Consider the following 19,281-nt stretch of genomic DNA (forward strand, 5'->3'; position numbering starts at 1 on the left):
GTGTACAGTTCAGTGGTTTTTAGTGTAGTCACAGTGATATACAGCAATCACCACTATCTAATTCTAAAACATTGGCTTACTCTTAAAAGAAATTCTGTGCCATTAGGAGTCATTCCCCATTCCTCCCCTGCCTTTTTAAAAATGTTTTTTTAGGGCCTTGGGATGTGGCTCAAGTGGTGGCGCGCTTGCCTAGCATGCGTGAGGCACTGGGTTCGATTTTCAGCACCTCATAAAATAAACTAAAGATGTTGTGTCCACCTAAAACTAAAAAATAAATATTTAAAAAAATTTTTAGTTTTAGGTGGACATAATATCTTTATTTTATTTATTTATTTTTTATGTGGTGCTGAGGATTGAACCTAGTGCCTCACGTGTGTTAGGCAAGCGCTCCACCATTGAGCTACAATCCCAGGGCCCCCATTTCTCCCTTTTGCTAACCCCTGGCAACTACTAGTCTGCCTTCTGTCTCTGTAGGTTTGTTTATTATGAATATTTAACACAAAGAGAATCATAGAATATGTGCAGTCCTGCATACTTTGTGTCTAGAGCTTCTTCCACTTCACATTGACATTTACAGGGTTACATGTTGTAATATATATTGGTATTTCATTTTTTGTGGTTGATTTAATATTCCATTGTATGGTTTTGCCACATTTTGTTTATTCATCAGTTGATGGACATTTGGATTGTTTTCACTTTTTGACTGTTATAAGTAATGTCTCTCAACATTTGTGTACTAGTTTTTTTTTGATACTAGGGATTGAACCCAGGGGTGTTTAACCACTGAGCCACATCCCTGGCCCTTTTTAAATATTTTATTTAGAAACAGTATCTTTGCCGAGTTGCTAAGTTGCTGAGACTGTCTTTGAATTTGCAATCCTCCTGCTTCTGCCTCCCGAAATGCTGGGATTATAAGCATGCACCACCACACCTGGCTACTAGTTTTTATGTAGTTTATATTTTCAGTTCATTTCAGTAGATGTCCTGGAGTACACTTAATAGGTCATAAGATAACTTTTATCTTTTGAGGACTTGCCAAGGTGGTTTCCACAGCAGTTGCACTATTGTGTATCCTACCAACAATGTGTAAGTGTCCCTATTTCACCTTTGTTTTTGAAGAATATTTTCTCTGGGTATAGAATTTTAGGTTAGGTCCTGTTTCAGTTTCCATCTTTTCTGTTGAGTACACAGCTTATAGCTTATTTGAAGGAAATGCATCTCCCCCGGCTTTAATATTTTCTCTATTTTTGTGTTTTAGCAGTTTGACTATGACGTGTGCAGTGGTGATTTTCTTTGTGTTATCTTGGGGTTGGATGAAATTCTTAAAGCAATGTGTTCAATATTGCTTTAAAGTTGTTGTCTTTCATCAGTTTTAGAAAATTTTTGGTCACAAGTTATTCAGAGTTTATGCATGTATTATGTCAAAATGAACTCCATTATGTATAACCTTAATGCACTAATAAAAACATTAAAAAAGATACTCAAACAGTGTTCTACTACCTTGTCTCTCCGTTCTTTCCAGAATTTCAGTCATATATGTATTACACCTCTTTCTTGAGCATGTTACTTATGTCTTTAGTATGCTCATCTTACCCACTCTCTTTTTATTTTCTGTGGTTCAGTTTGGGTATTTTCTATGGACCTGTCTTCTACTTTATTAATCCTGTTGCATAAAATCTTGCTAAATCTAAATCCATTCATATAGTTTTTAATTTCTGGTATTATATATTTTAGTTTAGCAAGGTACATTGAATTCTTTATTCCGTGGTCAATTCTCTAGTGAAATTTGTACATGTCATCTCTCTCTCTTTTTTATCTTGTGGGGATTGAACCCAGGGTTGCTCTTTCACTGAGCTACATTCCCAGCCCCTTTTATTTTTTATTTTGAGGGTCTTGCCAAGTTCCCCAAGCTGGCCTTGAACTTGAGATTTTCCTGCCTTAACCTTACAAGTCAATGGGATCACAGGTGTATGCTACTGCACCTGGCTTTAAAAAATGTTTTTTGATAGGGCCCTGCTAGGCTGGCCTCGACTCTTGGGCTCAAGCTGTCCTCCTGCTCCTGCCTTGGCCTCTTTTGAGTAACTAGGACTACCACTGCACCTGGCCTGTTTTTTTTTTTTTTTTTTAATTAAAAATTTGTTTTAAAAAAATATTTATTTTTTAGTTGTAGTTGGACACGTTACCTTTATTTTTTTTTAATGTGGTGCCAAGGCGAACCCAGGGCCTCGCACATGCTAGGCGAGTACTCTGCCACTGAGCCACAATCCTAGGCCCGCCTGTTTTGTTTTAATAGTAGATAACTAACATATGACCTTTATTGACCCATATGGTGCTTTTGTGTGAATTTGAAAATGGCCTATTCCCTAGGCAGACTAACTTGTGAGTGGAGAGTGACTTTGTGTGATTTAGAAAATGAAAGCCCTTTCTCTAGTCTTGTTCAGCTCTGGGCCAAAATCCAAAGGCAAGTTTCTCAGCCAGATACTCTTAAGAGAATGAACAGATCTTACACTTCTATATGAGTACACTGATAAATAAAAAAGCCAGCTATGCTCTGTTTTCAGAATGATTTTATATTTTAAAGAAAGTAGGTAATACATGCATCTATTGAAATATCAGATAAACAAAAGTAGAGTCTCCTTTCACCCTGCTATTCAGTCTTCTAATAATTCTCTTTTGAGGCAGTCTAGTAGTTTATTGTTTCTGGTCTATTTAATCCATGTTTGTTTAAGCACATAAATGTGTATACTGGTGTACATTATTTACTTCCAATTTTTCATGAAATATAACTTATTCTAAACATCCTTTCTGCATCTTGATTTTTTTTCTTTCCATATCCATAAATAAAACCTGCCTCATTCATTGGATTGGATTCATAGTATCTAGGTTAGTCAGCTTTTTGATGCTGTGACCAAATACCTGGCTAGAACAATTAGAGAAGGAAAAGATTATTTTATTTTAAAAATATTTTTTAGTTGTAGGCGGGCACAATATCTGAATTTTATATTTATGTGGTGCTGAGGTTAGAACCCAGTGCCTCTACTCTACCTCTGAGCCACAACCCCAGCCTTGAAAAGTTTTGGTTCATGGTTGGCTGACTCCATTGCTCTGGGCCCAAGGTGAGGCCCAAGGGTGAGGGGGAGGAGTGCTGCTCCACTCATGGTGGCCAGGAAGCAGAAAGAGATAGGAAGAGGTGTCAGAGAATATGAACCCTTCTAGGGTACACTCCCAGTGACCTGTCTCTTCCGGTCATGCTCCACCTGCCTATGCTTAATCACCCAATTAGTCCTTTTAAACTAGGATGTACTGACTAGATTACAGCTTTCTCAATCCGATCACTTCACCTTCAAACGTTCCTGCATTAACACAGGAGCTTTTGGGGGACACCTCATATCCAAACCATAACAGTGTCAACTATATGGATCTATTAAAAGTTTTCCATTTTTCTACTTTCTAACATTCAGGTTATTTCTAACCTCATGTTAAATGCTGTATAAATATTCTTGTCTGGATGACTTAGTATATACAGGTGTTTCTATAGTATAAATTTTTAGAAGTGGAAAAATTTCTAGACTTCACAGGATATGCAACTTTTACGTTTTATAGGTATTATAAATTGTTCTTTTAAGAAATTATATTCAGTTGTACTTCCACCAGTTATGTGAATGTAACTTTTTCCTTACTCCTTAGCAACAAAGTATATTGTTAATATTTTTTATTAGTAGGAGGGCTAAAATATACTATCATTGATATTTAATTTATTTTTAAAATTGAGATCATACATTTTTAAAAAATATGTTTAAAAGCCTTATGTATTTCTTTCTTTCCTCTTTCCTTCCTTCCTCCTCCCTCCCTTTTTTTCTTTCTTTATTTTTGATCTGTCTGTTCATACCCTTTAGCCATTTTCTCATTGGATTCTTTTTTCTCATTGATTTGTAGGGGTCTTTTCTATATAAAAGAAACTAGCCCTTTATCATGTGTTACTTATTATTTTTTTCTTTTTTTAAGTATAGGGAATTGAACCCAGGGGCACTTAACCAGCGAACCATCTTCAACCCTTTTTATTTAAAAAAATTTTTAAAAATATTTTTTATTTGTACACAATTTATCTTGTTTATTTTTATGTGGTGCTGAGGATCGAACCCAGGACTCGCACATGCTAGGTGAGCGCTCTGCTGCTGAGCCACAACCCCAGCCCCCCTTTTAATTTTTTTTGAGACCGAGTTTTGCTAAATTGCTGAGGCCGTCCTCAAACTTGCAATCCTCCTGCCTCATCCTCTTGAGTCAGTGGGATTGTAGGCATGTGCCACCAAGCCCAGCTTTATGTGTTGTTTTTTTTAACAAGTTGATTTGTTGGGTCTGAGATTATAGCTCAATTGGTAAAATGTTTTCCTAGCATGTATAAGGCCCTGGGTTTAATTTCCAGCACCAACAAAACCAAAAAAGTTGATTTGTTACTCATCTTTTTGGTCTTTTTTTAAACCTATTTTTTTCATGCAGATAACTATTTTATATTATTATATGTATTGGTCTTTTATGTTTTTTTGTTATTTTTTGTGTTGTACTTAGACCTTCCACGGTTCTGTGTAATAAAAATTTCTTCCATATTTCCTGCTGGAACTTTTTAAAAACATTTTTTTTTTTTTTGGAGTGGCGGAGCTACTTCATTTATGTAACACATTTACAATTTACATAAGACTTTTGCTGACATGATTTCATTTTACCCTCAGAACAATGTATAAGGCAGAACATTCATCACATTTCACAAGTCAGGAATTGCTGCTCACCTTTGGCAATGCTTCCTTGGTTTTGGGACACTATCTCCTTTAGTTTTATTTCCCTGTTATTTCTTCTCAGGAAAGGCTCTTTCTTCTGTATTCCCCTTAAACACAGCTGTTCCTGGGCCTCTCCTCTTTACATTCTCCTTAGATGACCTCTTCTACTCTCATGATTTACAAGATCACGTGTCAACTAATATCTGCCCAATCTACTACACAGAGCTCAGATCTTTCCAAGAGCACCTGACCTACACATATACAACCTCCTGCCTGAATTCTCACTTTCATGTCCACAACATTTTTGAAATTTTTATCCCACCCTTGCTGTTCCTCCTGTGTTCCCTATCTTGTCAAACCATATCACCAACTAGTCCAGTGACCAGTGCCCCCTGTAGCTTTTCTTTGGCTGATTTCAAAAGACAACTTTTTGTCTAAGTCAGAGGGAGAAGATGCCTCAAGGCTAGCAGTCCCCAAGCATATAGAAATTAAAAAGCAGGGACTGTGGGGGGAGGAGCTGGTGTCCAGCAGAGGTCAGGATTGGCAAAGCTGCTGAGCTCAGAGTATGTGAATCCACTATTTTGTAATATTTTGATTTTGGATCCCTATTGTAAATCTTTTTATACACGGTCTTAATTTCAAGTTGCTTCAATTTTTTTCCTTGAAAGCAAGAGAGGCTTCAGATGCTCACAGAATCCTGTGTGACAGACAAGCCAGGTTTTATCCACCTCATTCTGCAATCATGCACTCACTGATCTGTCAGACATTCACTGAGCACTTCCCATGGGCCAGGCATGGTGCAAGGTGCTGGGATATAATAATGATTATGACAAAGTCCCTCAAGGAGTCACAGTCTAATGGTAAACTACTGAGTAAACTGAGGCACAGAGTGGTAAATGACTTACCCACTGAGGTAGAAATAGCTAGGTCTTGGAAAGGTGGGACTAGAGCTGGAGAGAGGGGAGGGTACAACTCATGGTAAGTAAAACCCCTCTGACTGAGGAGAAAGGCTGCACACAGACACATATTACAAAATCTGCTTGCAAAAAGCTTAACAGTTTCCAATTTCACCATGATTGAATTCATGTCTCAGTGAATTAGGCCTGATGGCATTTCTGTACTAACCCCCAAGGATTTGGGGCATGCCACCAATCTGCTGGGACACAATAACTCTGTAGGCAGCTTAAAAACATTTTTTAATATTTAAATTTTTTCCCTATTGCAACTTTTATAATTTTATTTTAAAATTTAATTCTTTTATTGACCTATATTTTTGATATAAAAGTGGAAAGTTTTTTTCCTACATCATTTGCATTAATATTTTTAACAGTAGATGTGTACTCTGCTGTTCTTGGATGGAATATTTTATATGTCTGTTAGGTCATTTGGTCTAAGGTATAGTTCAAATCTAACATTTTCCTTATTGATTTCTGTCAGGTGATCTGTCCATTATTAAAAGTGAGGTATTAAAATCCCCTACTATTTTTTCATTGCTGTTTATTTCCTCTTTAAATGTTAATATTTGCTTTATATATCTTGGGGCCCTGATGTTGGGTGCATATATATTTATAATTATTATACACTCATGGTGAGTTGACTCTTTTATCATTACATAATAACCTTGTATTTTAGTCAGCTTTTTTGCTGCTGTGACTAAAAGATTCGTCTAGAACAATTGTAAAGGAGGAAAAGTTCATTTTAGGGCTCACAGTTTCAGAGGTCTTAGTTCATAGACAGCCAGCTCTCTTCCTCAGGGCTTGAGGTGAGGCAGAACACCATGGCAGAAGAGTGTGACAGAGGGAAGCAGCTCACATGATGTTCAGGCAGCATGGAGATCTCCACTTGACAAATAACAAATATATACCCCAAGGCCACACCCTGTCTGCCTCCAGCCATCAGGGATAAATTCACTGATTGGGTTAAGGCTCTCACAACCCAATCATTTCCCCTTTGAACTCTCTTGTATTGTCTCCCACATGAGCTTTTGGGGCATACCTCACATCTAAACCATAACACCTTGTCTCCGGTTACTTTTATTTTTGGAGGGTCCAAGGAAGAGTACTGGGTATTATTGAACCCAGAGGCTTTACTACTGAAAACCAAATTACAGCCCTTTTTATTTTTTATTCTGAGGCAAAATCTTGCGAAGTTGCTGAGTGTCTCACAGAGTTGCTGAGGCTTTCCTCAAACTTGTGATCTTCCTGCCTTAGCCTTCTGGGCCATTGGGACCCCAATGTGCGCCCTGCTTCCAGTAACAGTTTTTGACTTAGTCTATGATTGCTGCTGTCTGTATAGCAGTCGCTGCTCTCTTTTGTTTTTCATTTGTGTGGAATATCTTTTTCTCTGTTTTTACTTTTCAGTCTGTATTTAAAGCTGGAGTGAGTCTCTTGTGGGCAGCCTACAGTTGGATTTTGTCTTTTTACTTGCTCAACAACTCTGTGTTTTGATTTGAAAATTTAATGCATTGACATCAAAAATAATTATTGTTAGGTAAAGAACTTGGTATTGTTAGTTGTTTTCTTGCCCTTTTGTAGATCTTTTGTTCTTCCTCTCACTATCTGCTTTTGTGATTTGATGATTTTCTTTAGTATGCTTTGATTCCTTTAACTTTTGTATACCTACTATAGGTTTTTGCTTTGTGATTATCATAAGGCTCATATAAACCATAGTTATACCAATTTATTTTACATTCATACACAATGGGGAAAGGATGGTCTACAATAAATGGTGCTGGGAAAACTGGATATCCACAGGCAAAAAAGAAGAAAGAGAAATTGAATCCTTATCTTACACCATGTACAAAAATCAATTCAAGCTGGATATGGGGATTTGTCTATAATCCCAGTGATTTGAGGGGCTGAGGCAGGAGGATGGAAAGTTCAAGGTCAGCCTCAGCAACTTGGTGAGCCCTCAGCAACTTAGCAAGATCAAAAATAAAAAAGTTGAAAGGACTGGGGATGTAGCTCAGTAATAAAGCAGCCCTGGGTTCAATCCCCCGTATCAAAACCAAAATAAACACAAAAACAAAAATCAACTCAAATGATTGATGATTTAGACTAAGGCTTTCAACCCTAAAACTCCTAGAAGAAAACATAGGGGAAAATCTTCATGACCTCTTGCTAGTTATTTTTTAGATACCCAGAAATAGAATTTATTTCTACAACTTGTGGCTAATTCTGGCCTTAAGCAAAGTCACGATGATTGTATTTTCCAAGTGAAATCAGTTTTACATGTATTCAATGTCTTGTACATTGATTTGACGATGGGATAAAGTAATTAAAAATCAAAACTGTTTAGGGAAATCCTTATTGTTTAGTAAACATTACATAGTTCATTCACTTTCAAACAATATGTTTCATGATCATTATTTTTAAAAAACCTTTAATAATACATCATTGATTAGCTACTTCCAGTGTGAGGAAGTTGAAGGGTATACCTTAAACACAGATATTTGAAACTTCTAGAATATTTTAGCAATTTGAATTATCCTGAAAGTCTAGGATATACTATCCTTATGAGGAGAAGAACAATGGTCACAAATGTAGATTAGATCTGTCTTTGTGGAAATTGTTCTTTTTAGTATAGACATTTTGGTGAGGAATCTATTATGTTGTGTACATTGGCGTACTATATAAAATCAGATTCATCCTCTTTTGAAATTCACATGCACACACACACACACACACACTCACTCACTCACTCACACACTCACACACTTGGATGGACACAATACCTTTCTTTTATTTATGTATTGTTTGGTACTGAGGATTGAACCCAGTGCCTCACATGTGCTAGGCAGGCGCTCCACCACTGAGCCACAACCCCCAGACCCAGATTCATCCTCTTTTGAAGGACAGTATTGAACTTGGTCTTAAATGAAGACATGGGGTAGAAAATTATACTTTTTTAAAAAAATATTTTTGCTCAGGTCAGGTTTGCTTAGAATTATGAAATATCTCTCCTGATACTATTGTGTTAAATTTCTTCTCTTTAAACTTAATGCAGTTTTAAAAATGAATTAAAACTCGACTCATTCACTCTCTTTGGTTTTAAGGTCACTGTTATCAAATCACAGAAAATTTAGGGATTTTGAAAAACAGATCTCAGATTGCAGGATATACTTCACAGCTGAATTTTTTGTGTGTGGTCTCCCTAATCTGATGCTGAAATTTCATGGTAGTAGTCAAATTCAGTTACCAAATTTGCCAGTCCAAAAAGATTGAATCGTACATTAAGATACTTTAATTTTTTTTAAATTTGCATGTACTCATTATTTACATTTGGATAGGAAAGAAAATTTAAGAAAGTAAAAAATGCTCCATAATGTTACATCAAGTAAGTAACAGCTTAGCATTGTTAGTATTTTGATTTTATGCTTTCATTATTTTTTGAAGTAGAACGATCTTAACATGTTGAAATCATGTTGTCTATGTACGTTTTTATTTTGGTTTTTCCCTAGTTAACTTTAAATTGCTAAGGAAAACCTCAGTTTTTTTTTTTGCATTTATTTATTTATTCATTCATTCAACCCATTCATTCCTCCATCCTGTCAAGTCAATAAATTTGTACAAATATTCATACAAATATGAATGTATATAACTGTTACACAAATATATGTATGTATTCAAGGCACTGTGTTGGCTGCTTCATGGAAAATTTACTATATTTCAGGGGACAAAAGTCAAGTATAATGTAAAGCAGATTGGGAAGAATATCCATGTTTTATTGAGGTTCAAACAAGGAACTTGACTGGATTATCTGAACTGTGTTTGACAATTTCTTTGTTTGTAGATTTCTCTTTTTGGTGCTAAGACTATTGGCCGGAGAAGTCCTGATGAACCAGTACTGAGCAAAGCTGAATTTGTTGAGAAAGTTCGTCAGAGTAACCAGGCTTGTCACGATGGCGATTTCCACACAGCTATTGTCCTGTACAATGAAGCCCTGGCTGTTGACCCTCAGAACTGCATTTTATACAGCAATAGATCTGCAGCCTACATGAAAATCCAGCAGTATGACAAGGCACTGGATGACGCAATCAAAGCCCGGCTTCTCAATCCCAAATGGCCAAAGGTAGAAGTTTATTGAATTTCACAGAATCTTTTGTAGTTCAGTGTAATATTTATTGATTCAGTACAGGTATTAGTAAAATAATCTGTACTTTAGCAAAATGTAGAATGAATGACTTCATTGAGCTTGTATGCTGGTGACTGGATTCCTTTTTAATGCTTTGGAAATATGCTTTCTCTTTCCAAGTTTAATTCTTTTTCTGTATGTTTGGAATTTTATTTTTTTCTCTCACCCTCTTGATAGGATTCCTTCTAGTTATTTGGATTGTTTGACGTCCTTTTTTGGGCAGATGTTTTGGATGGGGTACAGAGGTCATGTTTCTCTCCTTAAATTTAAAATTAATTAATTTTATTTTGTCAGTACCTACTTGTTTTCAGAATGTTATTTAATCAGGGATATTTCATATTTTTAATAAATCACTGTAATTATCTATATTTTCTTGAATACTGAAAGGCTTGAGTTGTTACTTTTTTTTTTTTTTCTTTTTGTCCTCATTTTGTTGCCCAGGCTGTTCTCAAACTCCTGGGCTCAAGTGATCTGTCTCAGACTCTCAAGTAGCTGGGACTATGGGTGTACTGTGCCTGCTTTGTTATCTTTGTTTTGGGCACATAAATGCTTCTTGACTTACACTAGGGCTATGTCACAATAAACCCATCCTAGGTTGAAAACAGCATGAATCAAAAATGTATTTAATACACCTAATCTACCAGACATCATAGATTAGCTTACCCTCCCTTAAATGTGCTCTTAACACTTAAACATTGGTCTAAGTTGGACAAAATTATCTAACATTAAATCCTGTTGTATAATAGAGTGTTGACTATCTAATGTAATTTATTAAGTTTCTATATAAAAAAACACTAGCTACACTGTACAACACACTGCAGACGGTTAGACACTTGTGATTGTGTGCTGATAAGAACTGTGGTGTACTGCCCCTGCTCAGCTTCATTAGATGGCATCCTACTGCATGATCCCTACTGCATGATCTTTGTTTTGTGCACATGGGTCTGCAGCCCATTCCTGCTAGCCTGGGACAAGATCAAAATTCAAATTTCCAAGTTTGTTTTCTACCAAATTTATATCACTTTTGTACCATTAGAAAGTTGAAAAATCATAAGTTAAACCATTGTAAGTAAGTTGGGGACTATCCAGCCATTTGACCCTATAGACTATTATTGAATTTTCTGTTGTAGTCCATTGATCTATGTATTTATTCTTATGCCCTAACCATGATGCCTTAGTTATTGCAGATTTACAGAAAGTCTAACATCAGGTATTGTAACCTTGTTCATTTTTTTTCTCAGTTATATTTGCTATTCTATGTTTTCACATTTCTATATAAAGTTGCAGACTTGATTTCTTAAAAAGTCTACTGGGAAGTTAAAATTATTGCATTGAAATTTTAGATAAATTTGGAGAGAACTGCCATCTTAACATTCTTGAGTGTTCCAATTTGTGAACATGTTATTATGCCTTCTATTATTTCCCTTTGTAGCTTTGTGTAGTTTTTACAGTTCAGGCTTACATATGTTTTGTTTTTATTTATTCCCAGATTTTTTTCTTTTCACAGTTTTTTTTTGAATATTGTTGTAGGTAATAATGGGATTTGTTGTTACATATTATACAAGCACATAATACAACAATATAATTTGGCCAATAGATTTTTTTTTTTTTTTTTTTTTTTTTTTTTTTTGTGGTGCTGGGGATTGAACCCAGGGTCTTGTACATGTGAAACAAGCATTCTTTACCAACATAGCTATGTCCCCAAGCCATTCCACAAGTTTTAACATAATATTTTCATTATAATTCAGTTAAGAATATTTTCTGATTTTCATTCTAAGAACCTTTTTGATCCATGGATTATTTAGAAATTTGTTGTTTAGCTGGGCATGGTGGTGCATGCCTATAATCCCAGCAGCTCAGGAGGCTGAGGCAGGCAGGAAGATTGCAAGTTTAGAGCCAGTCCCAGCAACTTAGTGAGGCCCTGTCTCAAAATTAAAAAAACAAAAACAAAAAAAGGGCTAGGGACATGGCTTAGTGGTTAAGCATCCCCTGGGTTCAATCCTTGGTATTTTTAATAAATGCTGTTTAATCTCCAAATATTGGTATTTTCTTAGTTATTTTGTTATTGCTGATTTCTAGTTTGATTTCATTACATTCAAACAACATATCCTTTGTGAAATATCAAAATTTCCTTATGAATTGTCATAAAGAGTAAAAAAATTTATCAGTAAAAAAAATTTACTGAGGCTTGTTTTATTGCCTAGCATATAGTTTATACTGGAGGGTCTACCATAGTACTTGAAAAGAATATAAATTTTGTGGTTGTCAGGTATAGTCCTGTAGATATCAGTTAAGTCAAGATGATTGCTAATGTTCATATGAACTTCTGTGTCTTTGCTGACTTATTTGCCTAGTTATTCTATCAATTGCTGCAATAAAAAGTTAACGTCTCCAACTAAGATTTTGAAATTTTCTATTTAACACCTTAATATTATTAATTTTACTTTTTTCTGGTACTGGGCACCCTACCACTGAGCTACATTCCCAGCCCTTTTTATTTTTTATTTTGAGACAGTGTCTCACTAAATTGCCCAGTCTGTCCTTGAACTTGTGATCTTCCTGCCTCAGCCTTCCAAGTTACTGGGATTACAGATATGCCAACCATGTACAGCAATACTGTCAGTTTTGCTTTATGTATTTTCTTTTTTTAAATAGGGTTTTTTGTTTACATTTATTTGTTTATTCACTTACTTATTTTTTTGTACCAGGAATTGGACCCAGGGGCATTTAACAACAGAACCACATCCCCAGTCCTTTTTAATTTTTCATTTTATTATTATTATTATTATTATTATTATTAGTAGTAGTAGTAGTAGTAGTAGTACCAGGGATTGAACTCAGGGGCACTTGACCACTGAGCCGCATCCCCAGCCCTATAGAGTCTCACTGAGTTTGCCTAGTGCCTTGCCGTTGCTGAAGCTGGCTTTGAACTTGCAATCCTCCTGTCTCAGATTCCTGAGTCATTGGGACACCAAGCCTGGCCCTTTTTATTTTTTATTTTGAGACAGGGTCTCACTAAGTTGTTTAGGGCCTCACTAAGTTGCTGAGGCTGGCTTTGAACTTGTGATCCTCTTACCTCAGCCTCCGGAGTTGCATGGATTATAGGTGTGCGCCACAACGCCAGACTTGCTTCTATATTTCAAGGTCCATACTATTAATGTATACATATAACATATTATTATGTCTTGATAAATTGATCATTTTATTTTCATGAAAGATGATGATAAAGAATCTCTCTGGTAGTAATATTTGTCTTAAAATTATTTGTCTCATATTAAGTACTCTAGCCTTCTTCTACTTACTCTTTGTCTTTTACTCTATAGATCATTTTTTTTAAAAAAAATTTAATTGTAGATGAACACAATATTTTATTTATTTTTATGTGGTGCTGAAGATAGAATCTAGTGCCTCACATGTGCGAGCCAAGTGCTCTACCACTGAGCTACAACCCCAGCCCCTCTAGATCATTTTTTAAAATATTTATTTTTTAGTTGTAGTTGTACACAATACCTTTATTTTATTTATTTATTTTTATATGGTGCTGAGGATCAAACCCAGGGCCTTGCATGTGCTAGACAAGCACTCTACCGCTTAGCCACAACCCAACCTCTGTAGATCATTTTTATCCATGTATTTTCAATCTCTGTGACCTTATATTCAAAATTCATCTCTTTTGGATAGCATATAGCTATGTCTTACTTCTTAAATAAATTTTGTCAATTTCTGCCATTTAATTGGAATTTTTTTCACTAGCACTGACTGTAATTATTGGTGGTGATGATTTTGCATCTACCGTTTTATTATTTCTTTTTAAATTTGTCTTCCCTTTTCTTTGCTTTTCCTGCCATTTGTTGGCTTATTTGAATACTTCTTAGAGTTGATTTTTTTTTTTTCTCTTGAGAAGGTTTTCCATAGTTTTTGATTGTGGTCGATTTATTTGGCAGATGATTATCTTAGAATAGAACTATGAACTGTGGTTCTTTGAGTGGTAGCTCAATCTCAGTTCAGATACTTTGTTGTTTGTTGAAGTGCTTTGGATTGTTCCATGCATTATGTGACTTGAGTATCATCCTTTTTTTTTTTTCTCTTTTCCTTTTGGGATCCCATTCTCACTTTTCCATCTCCTTGGTCAGTCTGTAGTTTCCTGGACTTCACTGTTCTGGTTTCCCAGGCCAGAAAGACTTTTTTTCCCCTACCAGTACTCCCATCATACTGCTCCTCCTCTGACTGCATGTGATCCTTGCAAAAAATGGAAATGCACTTCACGGCTTCCTTCCTCCAGAACGTGCCCTCCCCTTACTGTCCGTTGCATTCAGGGAGCTTTTTTAAAAAATCACATCTAGATTTTATGGTTGTTTTCTGTGTGAGAGTGAGTCCAGTAGGATCTTGGTTAGTCATAATTAGAAGCAGAATTGATATCATTCAGTGACCTAAGGTTCCTCATGACCAGTGGATTCCCAACAAACTCATCCTGTCTCCTTGGACCAGGACCAGGTCACCTTCTCAGGTTGTTTTTGTTACTGGGGATTGGACCCAGGGGTGCTTGGCCACTGAACCACATCATCAGCCCTTTTAGTGTTTTTTATTTTGAGACAGGGCCTTGCTAAATTACTCAGAGTCTTGCTAAATTGCTGAGGCTGGGTTTGAACTCATGTTCCTCCTGCCTCAGCCTCCCAAGTCCCTGAGATTACAGGTGTATGCCACTGCACCCCGCCCAGGTCACCTTCTTGATATTTTGAGTTCTTTCACTAGGGTCCTTGTCCCCATTTAGGTCATTTCATGTATTAGAATATTTATCTCTTTTTTTCCTTTTCCAAGAAGCCCAGGAAGGCCTGCTGGATGATCACAGACACCTGACTCAGCTGCTGCTGTTCCCTGGCCAACAGCACACCAATACCAGAAATGTGAATAAGATAGTCCCAGATTATAGAACCTAACTTCTAGTTGACCACAAGCCCAGATCAATAAAGACAGTCCACTCAGCTCTCTTTGTTTACATTATAAATTGTCCTATCATTAGAAGTGAAGTTCTGAAGTCTCCAGATATTATTGTTGAATTTTCTATTTCCCTCTTTAGTTCTGTAAGTTTTTGCTTCATGTATTTTTTGGTGGGTTGTTGGGTACATAGGTTTTTGTAAATGTATGTTTCCCTGAAAGATTGATTCTTTCATCATTACAAAATATTATTTGTCTCTAGTAAGAATTCTTATCTTAAAATCTATTTTGTCTGATATTAATATAGCCACTTCAACTCTCTTTTTGTTACTACTTTGTGTGGTATGTCTTTTCCCATATTTTTCTTTCCAACTTATTTGTGTTTTTGAAATGAGTATCTTGCAGACACCATATAGTTGCATCATGTTTTTTAAACCATTTCTGCTAATCTCTTTCTTTTGATTGTAATGCTTAATCCATTTGTATTTAATGTAACTGTTGATGAGATGGATTTATGCCTGCAATTTTTCTAGTTTTCTGTATATATTATGGCTTCTCTGGCTCTCTGTTCTTCCATTGCTTCCTTCTTCTGTATTAAATAGATATTTTCTAGTATATCATTTCAATTGTTTCTCTCTCTCTCTCTTTCTCTCTCTCTCTCTCTCTCTGTGTGTGTGTATTTTTCAGTGGTAGGGATTGAACCCAGAACCTTTCACTTGCAAGGCAAGTCCTTTACCACTGAGCTACACCCCCCCTAGCCCTTTTTACTTTTTATTTTGGGTTAGGGTCTCACTAAGTTGCTTAAACTAGCCTTGAATTTTTGATCCTTCTGCTTCAGTCTCCCAAGTAGCTGGGATTATAGGTGTGCGCCACCATGCCCAACAACTGTATATATTTTAAGTTTTCTTGGTGATTGCCTAGGGATTATAACTAATGTTTCACTTTAAAACAATGTAGTATGAATTTATATAACTTTAAAATGGTATGCAAAAACATTCCATATAGCTCTATTCTTCCTTCCTTTACATCATTTTAATTTAAATAGTATACAAAAATCTTACTCCAGTATAACTATTCCCTTCTACATTCCTTTGTCCTACTATTGTCATAAAAATTACATTTTATACATTATGAGCCCATCAACTTAGTTTTATGGTATGCCATTTTCTTTTAAATCAGATAAGAGGAAAAACAAAGCTTCAAACTAAACATATTTGTATTATCTTTTATCTCTGCAGTTTCCTTTACAGGTCCTCTTTATTTCTTAATGTGGATTTAAGTGACTCTCTAGTGTTTCAGTGTAGCCTGAAAGACTTCCTTTAATATTATTTGTAGAACATCCATACTAGCAACAAATTGTTTTTACAAAAAATTTTTTTTAGTTGTAGATGGACACAACACCTTTATTTTGTTTATTTACTTTTATGTGGTGCTGAGGATTGAACCAGTGTGTCATACATGCTAGGCAAGCACTCTACTGCTGAGCTACAATCCCAGCCCCAAATAGTTTGTTTTTATTACCTAGGAACATCTCAATTTCTTCTTCATTTAAAATTTTTTTAAACTTATTTGTTCTAATCTGTTATACATGACAGCAGAATGTTCTTCGATTCATTGTACACAAATGGAGTACAATTTTTCACTTCTCTGGTTGAACATGAAGTAGGGTCACACCATTTGTGCAATCTCTTCTTCATATAAATATATTTTTTTGATATTTTTCTTTTTTTTGGGGGGGTACTGAGGATTGAACTCAGGGTCACTCAACCACTGAGCCACCCTAGCCCTATTTTGTATTTTATTTAGAGACAGGGCCTCGCTGAGTTGCTTTGTGCCTTGCTGTTGCTGAGGCTGGCTTTGAATTCGCGATCATCCTGCCTCAGCCTCCCAAGCTGCTGGGACGATGGGCGTGTGCCACCATGCCCGCCTTCTTCATTTTTAAAGGATAGTTTTGTTGGATATAGAATTGTTGTTTTTCAGTTCTTTGAATTTGTCATTCCTTTGACTTTTAGACCCTTAGGTTTTTTTTTTTTTTAATTCTTTTTAGTTATACAAGATAGTAGAAAGTATTTTGGCAAATTATACATTAATAGAGTATAACTCATTCTAATTAGGATCCTATTCTTGTGGTTGTACATAATGTGGCCTGGTCGTGTATTTAAATCTTAGTAGGGACCCTTTGGTTTCTGATGAGACATCAACTGTTAATATTATAAGGGTTTTTGTTTGTTTGTTTGGGTATGTGATGAGTCACCTCTCTCTTGCTGCTTTCAAAATTCTCTGTTTTTTTTTTTTTACCATTTGAGTATCATGAGTCTAGATGTGGATTTGAGTTTATCCCACCTGGAGTTCATTGAGCTTACTGGATGAATAATGTTTTTGATGAAAATTGGGGAGTTTTTGGGTATTTTTTCTTCAGATATTCTGCCCTTTTCTTACTCTCTTTTCTTTGCAGAGCCCCGTTATGCATAGGTTGGTAGCTTGATTTTGTTATACTGTTCTCTTGAATTTCTGTTTATTTTTGATATTCTACTTTTTGTTTTTGTTTCTCAGAAATTTACCTATTTAAAGTTTGCTTAGCCTTCTATCTAGTGAAATTTATTGATCCCTTCTAGTGAATTTTTATTTTCAGTTATTATGTTTTAAAAATATCATAATTCCTATTTTGTTCCTTGTAAAATATGTACAATTTATATCTCTTTATTGATATTTTCTATTTGGTGAGACATCATGCTTACAGTTTTCTTCAGTGTTCTCTCTCTCTATACATATGTAGATAGATAGATACTTTATATATATATTTAGGTCGTTGAATGTATACATTTTGGCTGATTGATTTTTTTCTTTCTCCTTCTCCTCCTTCTCCCCTTGCCCTCCTTAATAAAACTCATATGTGCTAGGCAGCTGCTGTATCACTAAGTTACATCTCTGCCTCCTGATTTAATTTGTCCAGTAAGTGTAACATGTTGATTTTTTTCAGTTTCTGTTGACTATTTTTTTCTCCAGTGTATGGGCCATATTTACCTGTTTATATTTGTACGATTTTTTTTTCATGAAAAAGTGGACATTTTAAGTTATGTAAAGTGGCAACTTTGGAAATCAAATTCCTCTTTTTCCCAGGTTTGTTAGTTCTGTTCTTGTTTTTAAGGAGGTAAAAATTTAGTTATTCAGAAGCTTTTTGTAGACCTTTGTAATGATCATCAAGAAAGAGGATTTTTCATATGTAAGAATGTGACACATCCACTTAAATTGAAGTTGAACTTTATATTCTATTGTAGGAGATGAAAAATATATTTCCTGTTACCCAAGTTCTCTGTAGGGTCCCTCCCCACAATAAAAGATGATTAACAAGAGAAAAGTGTACACGTTTATTTAATATAAGTTTTATATGGTATGGGAGCCTTCATAAAATGAATGGTTAAATCCCAGTGTTTTTATGCTAGGTTTGATAAAGAGTATCAAAAAAATCATAGAAAGACATGATAGTATAAAGGGTCTATGAGCTAAGGATAATAAACTGGGGGAAATTTAGCTAAGGTCTGTTTTTTTGGATTTTTCTCACTGTCCCTCCTTCTTTGGAGGTAAGGGTAATCCTTTCCTCATAGTAGAGAAGGCCTTATGACTTGGTTCAGAGGATTGTCAGAGAAGTCTTCCTGTGCCTGTGATTTCTCAGATTCCTTCATCTTAAAATATTTAATTTGCACAATTTTTCATATCTCTGGTTGTATACAAAGTATATTCATACCAATTCGTGTCTTCATACACATACTTTGGATAATGTTGTCCATCACATTCCACCATTTTGCTTTATATGTGTAATATGAATTTTAATACATCCTGCTGTCATATATAAATCAAAAAAATTTTAATTTGCCAAAGCGCCATATTTAGGAGTAGCATGTCCTGAACCCTGTCACTAACATAAGCTAATTACATAATAGCTAGTTTGTCATAAATTTCTTTAAAACAATTTTTATTACTAGTTTGTCTTTGAAAATAAATTATTTATTTTTATTAATATAGGCCATTATTTCATATGCTTAAATAAATGATTTTGTGATAAAGTTATGATTTGTATGCACTTGAAGCCATGTTCAGGTCTTTTGAGCTAATATATAAATTAAATATATACATTTTTCCAGTCACAAAATGAATTCAAAGTTACTTTTAAAATATTTTCAAATAAGAATATATTCCTCTGTTTTCTACTACTTCTTATTTCCCCCATTTTAGTCTTTAAAGTTAACTCTTTTAACCTGTTTTAGTATTGATTTTAGTAAGTTTTTGCATTCCTGTGACCGAGATGTCCTACAAGAAAAACTTAGAGGAGGAAAAGTGTATTTGGGGCTCACGTTCTAGAGGTCTCAGTCTGACTCAGGCCGACTCTATTGCTCTCTGCAAGGCAGCACATCATGGGGGAAAGTCCCAGTGGAGGAAAAGT

The 19,281-nt window shown here is 35.3% G+C and overlaps 1 protein-coding gene across 3 annotated transcripts in view; it reads left to right on the forward strand.

The window, feature by feature from the left end:
* LOC139706684 (tetratricopeptide repeat protein 28-like) overlaps nt 1-19,281 on the forward strand; it is a 90,064-nt gene that overhangs the window by 23,892 nt on the left and 46,891 nt on the right. For 2 of the 3 annotated variants that reach the window (XM_071614980.1, XM_071614977.1), the window contains exon 2: nt 9,564-9,842. In XM_071614980.1, coding sequence (XP_071471081.1) covers nt 9,564-9,842 — 279 coding nt within the window. Of the gene's footprint in view, nt 1-9,563; nt 9,843-14,723; nt 14,858-19,281 lie in introns of those variants that run through there. The other variant, XM_071614988.1, reaches the window with a different exon arrangement.

The sequence above is a fragment of the Marmota flaviventris genome, chromosome 1, assembly GCF_047511675.1.
Source record: "Marmota flaviventris isolate mMarFla1 chromosome 1, mMarFla1.hap1, whole genome shotgun sequence".
Lineage (NCBI taxonomy): Eukaryota > Metazoa > Chordata > Mammalia > Rodentia > Sciuridae > Marmota > Marmota flaviventris.